Source organism: Podarcis melisellensis, assembly GCF_964234715.1.
Source record: "Podarcis melisellensis genome assembly, chromosome: 10".
Taxonomy (NCBI): domain Eukaryota; kingdom Metazoa; phylum Chordata; class Lepidosauria; order Squamata; family Lacertidae; genus Podarcis; species Podarcis melisellensis.
The window spans coordinates 67,228,555-67,246,522 of record NC_138542.1 but is presented as its reverse complement, the minus strand read 5'-3'; the positions used below and the strand labels follow the sequence as shown (position 1 = coordinate 67,246,522).

At 45.9% G+C, this 17,968-nt stretch overlaps 1 protein-coding gene across 3 annotated transcripts in view; it reads right to left on the bottom strand.

Annotated features, from left to right (window-relative positions):
• SFMBT2 (Scm like with four mbt domains 2) overlaps positions 1 to 12,797 on the bottom strand; it is a 72,159-nt gene extending 59,362 nt beyond the window's left edge. For 2 of the 3 annotated variants that reach the window (XM_081926897.1, XM_081926899.1), the window contains exon 1: positions 1,278 to 1,969. In XM_081926897.1, the coding sequence (XP_081783023.1) occupies positions 1,278 to 1,383 (106 nt within the window). In that variant the 5' untranslated portion in view covers positions 1,384 to 1,969. Of the gene's footprint in view, positions 1 to 1,277; positions 1,970 to 12,701 lie in introns of those variants that run through there. The other variant, XM_081926898.1, reaches the window with a different exon arrangement.
• Positions 12,798 to 17,968: the final 5,171 nt, after the last annotated feature.

Below are 17,968 nucleotides of genomic sequence, written 5' to 3'. Positions count from 1 at the left end.
GAGGCCAGTGGGAGGGAGTTCCATAGTTTAACAATGCACTGCGAGAAGTACTTTCAAAATGCGCTATGTCTCACCGGGAGGTTGGGGAAAGCAGTGACCATGTGGGCCTGCTGCCCAGGAGCTGAGCATTGATGAGCAACTTCACATACCCCGCTTTCCTTAACATTTCGTGAGAACTAATAATAATAATTGCAAACTGATGCAGGGAAGCAAATTTAAAATTGGGAAATGGAGAGCAACCAAAATGGACAGATTTCTCCATCCCTGCGCATTAGCTGTATTTATTTATATCCCAGCTCTCTTCCGATTGGTCAGGGCAGCGTGTTGCTGTTCTCCGCTAGTCTGCCACCAATCACAACATCCCTGTGAGGTAGGCTGGGCCAAGAGTTCGGAAATGGCTCAAGGTTGCTCGGCGACCTTCACAGCTGAGTAGGGACTTGAATTTAGCCACGCATGGCCCCTTCCAACACTTGTTGGCTGGCTTTTTTCTGGCCCACGTACAACCAGTCAGGATAGTTGGCCTTGGTGAAGATTTGACGTTTTCATCCCCAAAAAGTTTTCGATTTGAGTTTCTACTGAAATGTGGCTGCAATTTAATGTTGTACTCTAATCTTGTTTTTAAGTTGTATTTTAATCAATTGTTTTTATATCTGGTGTTAGCCGCCCCGGGCCTGGTCTTGGCTGGGGAGGGCGGGGTATAGATAAAATAATAATAATAATAATAATAATAATAATAATAATAATAATAATATGCAGCCACAGCAGCAAGAATTCTACTGGCCCAGAAATGGAAACAAGAGGAGATACCGACAATAGAAGATTGGAGACTGAAGCTGACTGACTATGCAGAATTGGACAGGTTAACCGGAAAAATTAGATATCTTCAAGACCAAAAGTTCATCGAGGACTGGGGGAAATTTGTTGAATATCTGAAAAGAATATGTGATGTGCAAACAACACTGGTGGGATTTCAAGAAGCACTGTGAAAACAGAGATATATTGTTAAAAAACAAATAGGAGTGGGAGGGAAGTTTAATGGCAATATAAACAGAGAAATGCGTAAACTGAGAAGAAATTATGGATGATTGTCAGAGAAGCCGAAGGAAGTCTAAAAAGTATCAAATTTGTGAAAATCTGTGAAAATTTGGCATAATTGTATTTTTGTGTTGGAAAATAATAAAAATTATTCAAATAATAATAATAATGATATAATCATCATCATCTTAACTGCTACAGTACACCGGCTCATAAAGCTTAGCCAAAAATAAAAAGCCCACCTGAATCAAACTGTTCAGCATCCCCGTTGGCTAGGTCTGTATTTTCGTCCAAGGAGAGGCGCCGAGACTCAGTCATGCTGAAGATCACAGACCCTCTTGTCTCCATTGCTCAGAGAAAGGATTCTCTAATTCATCACCACGAAGCACAGCCTTCCTGTGACGAGGAAGAAGACCTTTCAGTAATCAATCTATATTTCCCTCCCCCTGCTCTCTTTCACATCACCTGGCTCTGGTAGCAAAAGATTATCTCCAGATATACTTGGAGCAAACCCACCATAATGAATGGTCCTAACTTAAGTCCTCATGCCCATTAACCTCAATGAATCTACTCAGAGTACCACTAACACTGGCTTTAGTGACGAAATACCCTGAAGGCTTCTGAGTAATTTGTGGCAGAAGATGGTGAGGATGGAGGGACAGAGCTTTCCCACTTAGAAACATGTTCTGACTTCGCAGATTCTTAGAATCATAGAATTGCAGAGTTGGAAGGGATCTAGTCCAGCCCCAATGGATCAAGTGTCCGGTACTAGTCACGTGATCCAGGGCCCAGAAATTTTGGCCAGCCTTGGCCAAACATTTGGGGTTGCCAGGTCCCTTACCGCCACCTGACAGGTGAGTTTTGTTCCTAACTTTGTACCATTTCTCTAAAATTGAAACAACATCTCCCTCCGCAAAAAAATGCTTCGTGTGGGGGTGCAAATTGTCACCACTAACAGTGATCCCCGCCCGCAAAAAACTGATGGGAGAATTTCTCCTCCCCTGAAGAAATTCAGTGGGGCAGCCCTTCTTGATTTCTCAGTCGACAAATAAATGTGGAGACACAGAATTTCCAGAGGCTGCTTGCACAGTATCGTTCACAGGAGTCGTCCCTTGATGTTGCAGCTGTGGTATGATGGCCATGGGTGCATGACAAACACTCCCAGACAGCCATCATCCCATGCAGGGGTCCCAATCGCCAGATTCACCAGCTTGGGGGTCCCTCCTGCTTCCAGCTATAGGTGCAAGCCCCAACCCCCTCTGAAATTTGGAACCTCCTCTGACGCGAGGTTTCTATGACTCTTGTTGTCAAAGGTTATACGGTGGTACCTCTGGTTGCGAACGGGATCCGTGCTGGAGGCCCGTTTGCAACATGAGCAGAACGCAACCCGCGCCTGCGTGTGCCGCGATTCGCTGCTTCTGCGCATGATGTCATTTTGTGCGCATGCGCCGAAACCCGGAAGTAACCCATTCCGGTACTTCCAAGTTGCGGCGGGAAGCAACCTGAAAACTCTCAACCTGTTATACATTTATAAAGAAACCAGAAGCATTTTTACTAGGCATTGTTGGGCGTGATATAAATAGAAATGAATGTAAGCTCTTTTTATATGCAATAACAGCAGCAAGAATATTATTGGAAGCAAGAAGAATTACCGACGATTGAAGACTGGAGGATGAAGTTAATGGACTATGCAGAACTAGATAAACTAACAGGAAGGATTCGAAACCGGCGGGACCAGAAATTAACGGAAGACTGGAGTAAATTTATGGACTATCTGAAAAGTATTTGTGAAGATCAGACGACGTTTGTAGGTTTGCGAGAGGTTTTGTGAGGAGTATTATGGGAAGCATTGAAAATGTATAAGGGGAAGGATGATTTGTTAAGAGATGTAAAGGCAATATAAAGTTAAGGATTGAATAAGAAGTGGTTAAAACGGTGGATCATCAGAGGTGCTGATGGAAGTCTAAAAAGATTGTATACGTGATAAGTTTTGTGGTACATTTTATAATTTATATGTTAAAATCAATAAAAATTATATATATATATATATATATATATATGCAGGTTTTGGTGTCCTCGGGTGTCTTCCCGTGTAAAAGTTGGGGTGTCTAGGCGACGTTTCGACGAGGTCTCACTCGTCATCTTCAGGCTGGTGCTTTCGGCTTCTTGTTACTGGAATAGAGCAGGATCTCAGTGTTTGAGTTCCTATAAATACTGTTGAGGGGGTGTGGTGTATAGCCTCCAATGTTCTGGGCATATATATATATATATATATGAATTAAAACGCTCAACCTGAAGCAAACATAACATGAGGTACGACTGTATAATATTTCGAAACGGCACTAATATAAACGTCAAGTTACAAAACGCGCTGAAAATGGGATACGACTCTGCATTATCACTGGACTCGAACCCATGGCTTCAAGTTACAAGAAAGGAGATTGTGACCACATATCAGGAAGATGCTCTTTCTGACAGTAAGAGCTGTTCAACAGGGGAACAGTCCTCCTCATGAGGCGATGGGCTTTCCTTCCCTGGAGGTTTTTAAGCAGAGGTTGGATGGCCATCTGTAAATGCAGTTTGGGCAAGTTTTTGAGCCGAGAATAGTACTGCAAGATGATGGTGGTTGTGGTGATTTCTAGACTGCCCTTCATAAGAGAATCACAGGGTGGTTTACAATATAAAACCACTAAAATGCATAACATAGTAATAAAACATTTACAAAGCCACGCTTACTTTGTTGGTGTGTCCTGAGATTTCCATTTAGGTGAGTACTGTATATAGAATTGGCAAAATTAACTTCGATTATAAGATATCAATCAAATCAAAAGTTAAGAATGGAGGGGAAGTATTTCGAAGATTATATGTCAAAATATTGTTCTGAAAATGACACGCTAATGGGCTTAGAATAAAAAAATGTAAGCAATAACAAAACCAATAAAGAAAAAAGGGAAAAAGTCAGAATGTAACAAAAATGATTTATTATACAATGCAAGGGGAAAAGGTAGAAAGAAATATAAAGAAGTCGAATTGCTGTGGAGGGAAGTGGAGGGTGGTGGGTTTTATAATTAAGTGTATAATTAAGTAGCTGTTGTAATTTAGATATTATATTTTATGTGACGTAATCATTGGGAATTTTGGTTATTATGTATATATGTTAAGTTTCAATAAAGATTTTGGGGCAAAAAACATAGTAATAAAACAAAAACATTAACACACACATGCACCCCACACATTTTAAAAGGCCACGGATTATTTAATTAGCCAACGGCCCGAGAGAAAAGAAAAGTTTTTTGAGAGCAATGAAGGATCCATAAATAAAAATCATGTTCTGCTACGTGTTTCAGTCCAGGAGATACAAATTAATTTGGATAAAAAGGCCGGCCAAACGAAACACAGTTGGCAGAGCACGAGATTCTTTGTCTCGAGGTTGTGGGTTCGAGCCCTGAATTGGGCAGAAAGATTCCTGCATTGCAGCGGGTTGGACGATGACCCTCATGGTCCCTTCCAGCTCTAGGATTCTATGATCCCAATGCATTTGCTGTTCTAATACATCCCAAAGAAGACCTGTTTTTCCATGAATTCATTGAGCTGAATTACTTGCACCCTCCCAGAGCAGATTTAATGATCAGAGTTTTTAAAGCAAGGTATATGCAGCCAAGGATGTAGCAGATTTTCTGGGTTGGCTAGGTGTCTTTTTGGTCCATTTCAAAGCTTAGGATTCTATAAACCCCAATAAACCATAGCTGATTTCTGTTAACCGCTAGCTATTTTGGCTCCAGTTTAAAAAAGCACTCCTTCTACCTGCGAAATGACGTTTGGACTGTAGCACACATTATGAAGGCCGTCACTCAGGTTTTAAGGAGTCTTTAATCAAGCGTATGAATTTTGTTTGATTCATTGAGGGATTCAATTTGCATACATTTGCATGCAGGTGAAAACAATGGTTTCAAAGCAAGGAGCGAGGTTGCTTTTTAAATGATGCTTTTTAAATGACTTATGGAAAGTGATCCCTTAGAATGGGAGACAAGCTATCTTAACTATCTCTCTGGAAATGGAGAAGAGGCAGATGGATTTCAAGAAATCTGAAAAGGGTGTGTATAGGATTGTAAGAAGCAAAGGAGAACCGAATTCACCTCTGCTTACAGTTGCACATGGCACAGAAAACTTCCACTGGTGCAGTTTGTCATTAAGGGTGTGCGTGTGTGAGAGAGAAATCTACACATGAAATTTCCCCTTCAAGAAATACACAGACATACCAGAATTTTTCGCTCTATAAGACGCACCAGACCACAAGACGCACCTAGTTTTTGGAGGAGGAAAACAAGAAAAAAAATATTCTGAATCTCAGAAGCCAGAACAGCAAGAGGGATCGCTGCGCAGTGAAAGCAGCAATCCCTCTTGCTGTTCTGGCTTCTGGGATAGCTGCGCAGCCTGCATTCGCTCCATAAGACGCACACACATTCCCCCTTACTTTTTAGGAGGGAAAAAGAGAATCTTATAGAGCAAAAAATACGGTAATTTGTTTCCAAGCACAATTCTAAGCACTCAGCTTGAAAAGCCCTTCTACGGCTTGGGAACAGGGTACCTGAGGGAGCTTATGTTGTGTCATTTTAACACATTTTATTAATTTCTTTCCAAGTTGTTTCAAAAATTACAGGAAAATAAAATAAACTATAGTACCATTCATTATAAAGAAACATTTGTGCTTATGTAAAAACTAAAATAAAGAAAAGGATGGGCTTTTCCTCCCTTGGTGTAAAAAAAAAAAAGGCAGAGATGCCTATTTTAAAATGGGGACTTCCTAAAAATGTATAATCAGATGAAAGGACACCCATAATTAACCATGTTTATGATACACAAAACCAATTAATAGATTAAGCATTGCAGCATATTACAAAATATTGTGCCAGTTCGGGGGGAAATAAGTTCCTTTTCCTATCTCCCACCCCACTCCACTTTCTTAAGAACCGACTGAAAGAACTTGGAGGAATCCTTTTCCACCCCTAACATTCCTGCGCTGTCCTTTTCTAGTTTTTAATTTAATATCGGCAAGCATTTGAAGTGGTAAATAGCTCTAAATCTTTACTGAAAACTCATGTGCTTTTAACAAAAAATAAAAGGAGGCATGGGGTGGTTTGGAAATTTTAGACTCTGGACTTACGGATTGGCTTATGGGGGGGGGACAACACTTTAGACATTAATAAGGGTTATTTGAACATGTGGTTAAGCCAGCCCTGTGTTGCGGGGGGCTTCTGGCCAGTCTGCTGAGCCCCAGACTTCTGTGCTATACCCCCACCCTGATGGCGCCGCAGAAAGGAATCATAGGCTCATATAAATTTACTGTAGGAAGGGCAAACAAGGGTCATCTACTCCTACTCCCTGCAATGCCCAGGGTAGGACTCGAACTCACAACTCTGAGATTAAGAGTCTCATGACAGAGCTCTCCATCCTTACCCAGCAGAATCCCCAGAGATCCTTGCAGAGGTTATGTTCAGTCCAAAGAACCAAAAATATATTCTACAGCCATGTGAGCAGTCCTCTCTGGAATCAGCAGCAACACCAGGGTAGAAAAAGGTAGGTAGCCGTGTTGGTCTGCCGTAGTCGAAACAAAATTAAAAAAATTCCTTCCAGTAGCACCTTGGAGACCAACAAAGTTTGTTACTGGTATGAGCTTTCAGGTGCATGCACACTTCTTCAGATACCATGAACACGAAAGCTCATACCAGTAACAAACTTAGTCGGTGTCTAAGGTGCCACTGGAAGGAGTTTTTTTATTTTGTTTCGACCAGGGTAGAAAGTCCTTTTTCACAGATACAATTCCCACACGCCTTCCCAAAGAGCTTTTTTCTTGGAGCTATTTACTTAATTAGCCGCACATCCGGACCAAGTTTGCTTTGAAAGCCTTTGAAAATTGGATTGCTGATGCAAGCCCTTTCTTGGCACTCCAATAGAAACCGTATTCTCTCCTCTGTCCTCCTTTGGCTATGCCGAGATTCGAACACAGAGCCTCGGGGTGAGATGCACGGGGCTTCGTGGTCTTGGAAAGGTGGGTTCCAGCCTGACTCCTCCACCCAACTTTCACAGATTCTCTTTTGTCAATATGATCCTTTCTGGGATGAACTTCCCCTCCAGGCTCCCCTTCCAGCTACCACCTCACACAAGGATGCTGTGATGAGTCAACGACATAAATTTAAAGGTGCTGTGAGGCCAAAGGACCCACCCAGAGAAGAGGCTGCCCACTGTGTCTCTGCGATGAGTTACCGTTCTGAACTTGCTTCCTTCCGAAAACCGGCTGCTTTGAGAGGTGGGCGGATTCTGCTACCTTTTACTGTATTAGGTGTGACTCTGTCACTCTGGGTGCTGAGACACAGCCAGATTTACCTCCCTCCCGGAGGAGTCTGCCCAACGCATCTCTGCATGAGTTGCTGCTCCAGCCTTTCCTCCTTACAACAGAGGCCTCTGGTACGTCTGCATTGGAGGCAATTGAATCACTCACCCCTGAGATTCATGTAAAATCCCTAGTGATGAGGGTTCATAGAATGGTAGAGTCAGAAGGGACTTCCAGGGGTCATCTAGTCTAACCCCATGCAATGCAGGAATCTCAACATGCCGTCCCATGGGTGTAGCCAGGATTTATGTTGGGCGGGCGAGGGAGCAAGGACACTCACCCGTCCTGTTCCAGAACCGAGGTACTTGCGTTGCTAGCATATGCACCCAAGTGACCACAGGGAGCATTTCAATTTCAAATATTCTGATTATTTCTATTTTTTTAGTTGTTGTTGTTGTTTAGTCGTTTAGTCGTGTCCGACTCTTTGTGACCCCATGGACCAGGGCACGCCAGGCCCTCCTGTCTTCCACTGCCTCCCGCAGTTTGGTCAAACTCATGCTGGTAGCTTCGAGAACACTGTCCAACCATCTCATCCTCTGTCGTCCCCTTCTCCTTGTGCCCTCCATCTTTCCCAACATCAGGGTCTTTTCCAGGGAGTCTTCTCTTCTCATACGGTGCCAGAATAATGGAGCCTCAGCTTCAGGATCTGTCCTTCCAGTGAGCACTCAGGGCTCATTTCCTTCAGAATGGATAGGTTTGATCTTCTTGCAGTCCATGGGACTCTCCAGAGTCTCCTCCAGCACCAGAATTCAAAAGCATCCATTCTTCGGAGATCAGCCTTTTTTATGGTCCAGCTTTCACTTCCATACATAGTTAAGTATTTTTTATTATTTACTCGATCTGCTCCCCCCTAGACCCATGCGCAGTTCCCCATCCAATCTGAAACCACATCAGACCCTGCTTAGCTTTGCAAAGGTGCTAGCAGTTTTATTGCTGCACCACTCGGTGGTTGGAGGGTTGAGAATCTCAACATTTTCACGACATAGAAGGCGAACATTTTTGCAAACAAGAGTAATGCCTTAAGCCCAGTTTTAAGTTTGAAGAGGCTGTGAAAGGGTATCGGCTATCCAAGTCCTGGGAAACAACTGGCTAAGGAGGATTTTTTTTTAAAAAAGAGGGGAAACTTGCACATCTGGTGCAGATGTGGTGTGCCTCCAACAGCAGATGGTTGCAAAGGGTGACCTCTGCCGGGGCTTGCAATCCAATCCCACAGGCGGCAGATCCACTTACACAGAAAAGGCTCCCCTGCCTTGTTGCTGATGGGAATTTGCAAAAGAAGGAAACACAGAAAGTTCTTCCAAAACAAAAAAACGTTCCAGCAACACGACTGAAAATCGACTCCCCCCTTAGCCTCACTGTTGGCTGGTGATCAATATGCGAGATTATCTATATATGATGTCCTAGTGCACGAGTCACCCCCTCCCCCAACTTTTTAATTTTATTTTTGCAAAGTGACTCAAAACACGACTCTGGGAAAAGTTCCCAACCCTCGTTCTCTAGCAAACAGCGAGAAATTCCGCCCTGCTTTTAAAGCAGACTGCCGCGCACCAGCGCCTTTAGAATTACAATTTTTAGAAATCCACTTTCTTTTTTACCACGCAGAGAAGGCGGGGCTCTCTTGCGAGGCGCTCCTTGCGCCGATCCAGAGAGGGAGGCGCTCGCGCAGCACCGCGCAACTTCAGCCGCGCGGCGGTTTTCCTTTTTCCTCCTCGCCCGTCTCTCCTCCCAGCGCAGACATGCTTCCTCGGAAACAAGTCTCAGTTCAATGGGGTCTACCCGCGAGTAAGAGAGTGCATAGGATCGGATTGCGGGGTTGTTGTGTTTTTTTTTTTTAAGTAGTTGCATTCTTTTTACGTCCTCAACAAACATTTACGCATGCAAGCCTTCTTTGCGTAAGGTAACTCGGGAGTAAAGGCCACCCAACGCAATGGGCTTGCTTCTAAGGACTTTCACACAGGATCGCGCATTGCGCGCTTTGCTTCGGAGTCAGCCCCGCAAATCCTCGATACCGAGCTAACAGGCGTAGTAGGATCGGGCGCAGTTAAAAAGCAGGGAAACGCGCGTAGCGTTGCAACCCTGCTCAGAGTAACCCAACTACAAGGCTGCGATGCGCGCGCATACACACACAAACACCGCTTGGGGGCAACGCAGGATGCAATCCTGCAAACATACCCGGGAGCAAGCCTTTCCAAGCGCAGAGAGGTGTGTTGTTTTTTTTTTTTACTTCTGAGTAGTCCACCGCAAAGGGTTGGCAAAAGAGGCTCGACCTTCCAGAAAACGTGGCTCGGCTGCCCATCATAACCGCATGCGTGTTTTTTGGGGAGAGTAAAATTTGGGGCAGCGGACACCTGCTTTCCACGCAGGAGGCTGCATCCCCTTTATCTCCAGGTAAAAGCTGGGAATATGACAGCTCGGAGCCCGATGGAGAGATAACGCTCAGTCCGGATTGGCTTAGTCCAATGCAGTTTCCCATCTTCCAATTTGGAAAGGACTTGTAATAGTTGGTACCCATTGGAACTGATAGGGCAGAAGGCAGGGAGCCCAACAGCAGGGGGCGCCAGAGCCAATGAGACGCTGAGCCCACTCGCGCTAATTTTGTCTTCTTCCCTGCGGAGTTCTACTCTATCATCATCTATCTGTTTATTTAGGAGCTCAATATGGTGCAGGTGGTCCTTCATTCTCACAACAGCCCTGTGAGGTAGGTCTGGCTGGGAGATGGGTGCCTGGACCAAGGTCACCCAAGAAGCTAAATGGCTGAGTCTCTCAGGTCCCAGTCCAGTACTCTAACCATTAGGACACACTGCCTCTCAGTGCAAAACCGAAACAAAGGAGGAGGGCGCTGGTTGTAAGCAAGAAGGGAGGCGGGGGTAGACTGAGGTCGGCGGGGCAGCGCCTCCATAGCTTTAAGGGCGCTGTCTCCGGCATCCCAATGCCTCTGCCAGTCAGAGTAGACAGTGCTGGCTCCAATGGTTAGACTTGGTTAAAAAGCAACTTCCGAGGTCCCTCGAGTCCAGACGCTTTTTGCATCTTGACGATGGGATCAGACTTAGCAAGCAAAGGCTTTCTCCAGAATCCGAAGGCACATCTTCATAAAAAGCGCACAGCTTGCTGTTTTTCCGCAAGAGTAAGAGACCGACCAGTCCGTGATTCGACGGCTATCTTGGCTGATCTCCCCCCAAAAATTGGGATCCAAAGTCCACACCATCCCCGCCCGCTTCGCTCCCTGCGTCCTCACCCAGACTTTGGTCTCTGTCGATCGTTAACGCGCTTTCCCGCAGATAAGATCTCAAATGGGTAGGATCCTGCCAGCTCTACGTGCGCAGCCCACGTCTACTTAGAATCCAATGGTTGTAACGTTGGAAGGGATCCTCCAAGGATCATCTTTACTTGGAAGTAAATCCCAACTTGTGCGGGGTTTCACGGCTGCAGCCGCTGCCGGTCAGTGCCCATACTACTGAGATAGTTGGACGCAACAGGCACTGACCGGCAGCGACTCTCCAAGATTTCAATGGCAGGCACTGAACCGTCTGCATGCCAAACAGATGTTGCGCAGTTGTGAGCTACAGCCCGCAAGGATCCCTGGCCAACAAACGAGCCCGAAACCAAAAGCAGATGCAGAGCTGTACTCGGTCCAAACTTGCGATCATTTACTCGGGAGCAAGCGCCGTAGGATACAAGGGGGGGTTGCGCTTCTGAGGCAGCCCGGATCGGGCCGTCTGCCTAGTTGCAGCGACACTTGCCTGCAGTTGGATCCGGTGTAGCTTACTCCGAAGTAAACCCTACCGCGCCAGGCGGGACCGAGGGTGCAATCCATAGTTTTGAGTGCGCATGTATAGGATTGCGTTGCGCTGCACGACTCTAACCGCTGCCGCCACCCCCAAGCAGATCGCGACAAAATCAGCAGGTTAGAGAACTCGGGCTGCCGGCGTCTTTGGGATCGCAGCCGGAATCCTAGCCGGATCCTAAACATGCTTACTCAGGAGTCCCCGAGATTTCCGCAGGATTTACGCCCAAGTAATGTGCCTACATAGGATGGCGTAGATTACACTGGAACACACACATTTCTCCGCCTTCCTCTACTCCACTTTGAGGGGGGGGGGGACGTGTTTATTTTCAGTTTGTAGAGAAGCCTGAAACCCGCCATGTTGAAACTGACAAACCTCTTTAAATACCCATTTATACCGCAGTTACATAAAGGGAACTAAATCAATGGGGGGGAGGGGCCGGGAATTAGTTTGGGGCGATTTTATACACATATCTAATCATCTGTATTCCATTGATCCGTCTCAGTTTCCCGTCCCTCCCTCCCCCGCTCCATGAAACTGACTCAAAAATTGTATTTTTTTCTTTTTTTCTTTCTTTCAGTAAATTCTAAGCCGAGATCACATTAGATTTTTTTTTAGGAGATAAGCATGTCCAAAAAAAAAGGTAGGGGGGGCCAGTCTTCGGTTAATCTGGCGCGTTTCCAAATAGGAACTGGAGTATCCACGCGATGACATTAAACACGAGCCGCGCATTCCGCTCATCTCTACTCGCTAGGGCACAGATCCAAAAACGTGCCTTGCAAAAGGAAAAATAATACCTCAACACAGAGAAAAATGCGCGCCCGCCCGCGCGCGCACACACACACAACCAACAGCCGACCCGATGCATCTTTACGCAGAAGTAGGTCCAACTGCCTGCAATGGATCGGACCACCCTAGGGAAAAAAGCGTGCATATTGGATCGCAACACCTCCCCCAAGAAATGCAACCCAGAGTGATGTCACCCACAATCAAACGCGGGTTCAGGCGCGCCTAGAACTCAATGCATAGGATCGGGCGCACAACAATACGTAGGAGGACCCTGAACTTGGAAGGGCTGATTTCCGAGTTGACATGCATAGGATAGCACGGCCCGCCTGGAACCTCAGGCACGAGGGAGGCACTTTTACTACTTCCGAGTAAACGTGCACAGGATCGGGCTGCGCATTCGAAGCGGGGACGACGGACTTCTAGCAGAACGGCGAGATTAAAACACATCCAAAAAAAAAAAATCACTTTGCAATAACTTGCTTTTTAGGGGGGTCCTTGTCAGCTTTTTCTGCGCATGCTAATAAACCCAAAAAATCGGGGGGGAGGAAGAGAGAGAAGCCGCCCCCCCCCAAAAAACCCCACCGCGATCGGTCCATCCTCCGTAAGAAAAAAGGGGGGAGAGAGAAAGGGGGAAAAACCCCACCTTCCGTTAGATGCAGCCCGGGTAGTTCCGCGCGCCGCTGCGCGGGGCCGCGCCTTACCTGCGCGAAGTTTCCCTCCCCCGCGATCCCTCCCCCGCGTCGAAGGGGCGCAGCCCCCGCCGCGCCAGCCGCCCGCCAGCGCGATCCGCGCCCGCCTCGCTCGCCGCCGCCGCCGCCGCCGCTGCTCCACACTCCTTCCAATATGGCATCCGCTCAATGCGCATGCCTCGCACTCGCTTGTACTTGGCGTGTGTGCGCCTATGTGTGTGTGAGCGTGTGCCAGGGTGCGCGCCGGCTCCTTCGCTGACCTTTTTTTTTTTAAATCCCCGGCACAGTTGCCAAACACGCGCGCGCATCCTGCGCCCACAGCGTCTCCAGTCCCCGTCGCGCAAATCCCCCCCGTGGAGTGGCAGAGATGGGTCTTACTCCCGAGTAAGCGTGACAGCTTTGCACGCCCGAAGGACGCGCGTTTCGGTTCCCGGTCAGGGATGAAGCATAGTTGTCAATTTACAGATTTGAAAATAAGGGACCAGCAGCCTCGAAAATAAGGGATCAGCAACCAAAATAAGGGATTTTGCTTAGTTTATACAGAAATCCGGCACTGATGGAGCTATGCTGCTTTGGCTGCCACTGACTGTGTTTTGCGGGGGTTGGACTAGATGATCCTAAGGGTCTACAACTCCAACCAAAGAAAAGTGGCAGACAAAACTGACGAACGACGTCGAGATGGCAAAGCTTACAGGCAGAATTAGAAACCAGGAAAAGGACCTCTTTAATAAAGAATGGGGAAAGTTTATAAGTTATTTGAAAAGCTATTGTAAAGAGGTTGGTAGGATTGACAGAAAACTTGTAGTAAAAATTTGAACTATGGATGGACAAATGATTTATAAAAATAGCGTTATGAAAGGGATGCAGAGGGGGAAATCACTACATTAAGAGGCTGCACTGGTTGGAGGGTCTGCTAAGCAGCACGTCGGGGCTGCCGTCGTCCTGGTGCGAGGAGTTCCATCGGCCCTTCCCTGCCCGAGAGAGAGAGAGGGAGGGAGACTCTCACCCACGCCGCCCGCAAGCCCGGTTCCTCCTCCCTCAGGCCGCCGTCTCCGGCTTCCCCTGGCAGCGCGGTGGAAGTCTCGCAAGAGAGGGGCTGCCTGCCCACCCGCCGCCACCCGTCTCCTCACAGCACGCCCCTGAGGGGGAAAAGGGAGAGACGGAGACGATGGCAGTTCGTGCGTGCTCTCTCTCGCGCAGTGAAGGACCCCAAGCCGCTGCTTCACTCGTGAGCTGAGCGAGCGTGAAACCCGGGAAATTTAAGGGACATCATCAATAAGGGACAGCAGCGGGAAACGGCGCTGGGATAAGGGAGTTTCCCGTCAAATAAGGGACAGTTGACAGCTATGGGATGAAGTTCCGTCCTGTTGTGGGTTTGGTCGGGACGCCTTATATTGAACCCATTTCCCAGCTGTGTGCAGGCATGAATAATTGGGCGGAATCCCCAAAAGCAGATTTACAGCACAATCCTAAATGGGGATTGCAGTCTGAGGCTAGGAGGAAACCTCACTGAATTTTTATTTTTATTTTTTAAGGTTTAGACGCCAAGCTTTGCCTATTAAAGCTGCAGTCCTAAACCCACTTACCTGAGTGTAAGGTGCTCCACAGAATTCAATAGGATTTCCTTCCGAGTTGGTATGCTTAGGATTGCGCGGTGACTCTCTGAAAGTGCCACCTGTTGTTGTTGTCTTCATAGAATAATAGAATTGTAGTGTTGGAAGGGACCACCAGAGTCATCTAGTCCAACCCCTTGGAAAACAGGTTTCTTTTGCCCAACATGTGACTTGATCCCACGACCCTGAGATAAAGTCTCATGCTCGACAAAGTGAGCTGTCTTATATTAGTTACATTAGTTATTATATTAGTTATTATTGTTATTATTACTACTACTTTTCTGTTGTTGGTGACCCGGTGAAATTTTTTCATACGGCAACTAATCCATATAAATAACCACAGGGTTGTATTTAGCTCTGTTGTATTCAGGGGGGAAAACACTTTGAAATGAATAAATGTAAGTTAAAGTAAAGGTAAAGGACCCCTGACAGTTAAGTCCAGCCACAAACGACTCTGCGGTTGTGGCGCTCATCTCGCTTTACTGGCCGAGGGAGCTGGCGTTTGTCCGCAGACAGTTTTTCTAGGTCATGTGGCCAGCATGACTAAGCCGCTTCTGGTGAAACCAGAGCAACACACGGAAATGCTGTTTACCTTCCTGCTGGAGCGGTACCTATTTATCTACTTGCACTTGGAGGTTGGAAACAATCCATAATAATTAAACACAACGTTTTGCTCGTGGGTAAAATTTTATTTTCAAGTGAGACTGCTTATGGGTTTAAAGGTAAAGGTAAAGCTAAAGGGACCCCTGACCATTAGGTCCAGTCGTGGACGAATCTGGGGTTGTGGCGCTCATCTCGCTTTATTGGCCGAATCAGAGCAGCGCACGGAAATGCCTTTTGCCTTCCCGCCAGAGCGGTACCCATTTATCTACTTGTACTTGGATGTGCTTTTGAACTGCTAGGTTGGCAGGAGCAGGGACCGAGTAGCAGGAGCTCACCCCATTGCAGGGATTTGAACCGCCAACCTTCTGATTGGCAAGTCCTAGGTTCTCTGGTTTAACCCACAGTGCCACCCGCGTCCCTTGCTTATGGGTTTACTACTTGGTAAATACAACATTTTTAGAAACAGTTCAACCACAAACATACACAAACACGGACACCCTTATGTGAGGGGTATTGGGACTTACTCCTGAGGAGTCATGTATGCTTTTGCAGTGTCATGTTTTCGGCAACTTATTTGGATACCACGAGAACGACTCCTGAGTAAGCAGACAAAGGACTAGGCTGGGAGTGAATAGCGCTCAGCGTTGGGCCTTTCAGAGTTCAATTTTACACATATTTACTGGGAAGCCAAAATTCTGTTCAATTGGACTTTGTCACTCACTCCCCACTGGAGGGGGTCAGAGGATTGCATTTTTTAAAAATCAGAAAGCAAGTTCAGTTACTGAATTCTGCAGAGTAATAAGGTTGGGGTGCGTACACTCAGGAGATTTCAGTTTTTAGAAAAACACTTTTAGGACTGATAAATAGAAAAATTACAATGTTGGCAGAATGGACCAACCATGTCACTAGGACATTTCAGAGTGCGTATAACATATGTGCACTTAAGGTGTGTGAATTTCTGAGAAGCATGCGTGCAAATATGTATTTAACTCTTCCCTTCCCGTTCACTCTTCCTTTTGGATCATGGCAATTCCACTGTTTGCACATCACTTTTAAACCGAAAATCTTCTTTAGTGCTTTGGCAAAAAGTCAGGAAGGTATTGCAACAGGTCAGTAAACAAGCTGGCATGGGAGCAAGCAAACAACCCCCAAAGGATCACGCATTTCCAGTACGATCACAGGAAATTGGGAAACACATGGATAAGAATAGAATATCTGGATGAAGGGGCAGAATTGTGGGGGTAGAATAAGCTCAGGGGCTCCCATTAAGTCCTATGGGACAAAGTTAGGGGGTGCTCAGTTAAGGGTCCAAGCCTAATCTCTCTTGCAACTCCTCTAACCCAGCAGACAGGAAACTGGTTATCGCAAGAAAATAATTGCAAGGAGTTATCGCTAGCAAAAAAAGACCACATTTGGCACTGCTGAGAAAGCTGTGTTGCTGCCTCTTCTTCACCTATTTTCTGTTGACCATTGCCTTGTGCTTGGTAAGATTAGAGCAGCCCAGCCCTTATTTTATCTCAGTTGCCCCTGCGGTTTATTCCCACCCACCATGTAGCTGCAGCAGGGTGTCTTCAGAGACATTTCCCAGCTTTCTGTGGACTCACAAGAATCTAGAAGCACCTTGTAAGTTATCTAGAGACCTGCGGTGGAGCACTGGAAAGCTGTCTTACATGGAATCCATCTCGCTTAGTAATGTTTACACTGATGGGTAGCACCTCTCCAGGATTTCGGCAAGGGACATTTGCAGCCCTGCCTGCAGATGCCAGGGATTCTGTTGGCAAAGCCGATGTTCTTCCACAGAGCTATGGTCATTTCCCCAAAGGATGAAGCTGTTGAGATGCTTCTTCTTCCATAGATGGAGCTGGCCCACTGGTCCACATCTGGACCAGGATTGTCTAATTCAACAGTGTATTCCCCCTCCCAAATGCTGCTGGGCTCTGATCTTTGTCCATGTTGGTTGGGCCTGATGTGAGACATCTGGAGGGGGTCGAGAGGGGTCTCCCACAGTCTCGCCACTGAAATTCTCTGGATTAGCAATATTTCGAATTCAACCTGGGATGCTTTAATTGCATTTATATGCACTCTGAGCTGTGGTTTCTGCATCCATCCAGTTAGGAAGAAGGTATAAAACCGGTTCAAATTTGTGTTGGAAATGTAAGGAAAAATAAGGAACTTTTTTTCATATGTGGTGGGACTGTAGTAAAATTAAATTTTGATATGTAATGAGTTGAAGAAAATGTTCCAATTAACATTTGTAAAAAAAAGCCTGAAGTTTCTTGTTAGGGATTGTAGGAAAAGACCTGCCAAGGAAATTAAAAAACATTTTTATGTATGAGACAACAGCGGCAAGAGTCTTAATAGCACAAGGAGGGAAGAATGAGGAAATCCTGACTAAAGAACTGTGGCAAGAGAAACTGGTGGACTATGCGGAATTGGCAAAATTGACACATAAACTATGTGACAAGGATAACCGTGACTTTAAAGAAGAATGGGAACCTTTTACGAAGTACTTAAAGAAACAACAAAATGAACTGAACTCCATGGCAGGTTTTGAATAAACATTCACAAACTCGAAAAACTGAGGATCTTTACAATATAACATGCAGAGAATAATATGTGCTGAGAAACCAGAGAAAGGAGCTGAGTGAAGACTGGTTGGGGGTGGGAGGGTGGGTTTTTCTCTTTTGGGGGGAGGGGGAAAATGAGGGGGGAACGAGGGTGATGTAATTTTGATAAATTGTTATGTTGAAATTCATAATAAAAAATTTTTTTTTAATGCAAAACTCTCGGGGAGCGGGGGAAGCAATATTTCAAATTGAACCTGGAATGTTTTGAGTGCATTTGTAGGCATGCTAAGCTGTGGTTTGTGCATCCATCATAAACTTGTTTGGAATAATCTATTAGAATTTGGGTAAGGGGATATTATCAAACATGTTTTTTTATTGAAACTAAAATGTTAATCTAAATAAAAACAAAAAGAGTAGAAGAAAGAGAGAGAGAGAGAGAGAGAGAGAGAGAGAGAGAGAGAGAGAGAGAGAGAGAGAAGACAAAGGGGGAAAGAGA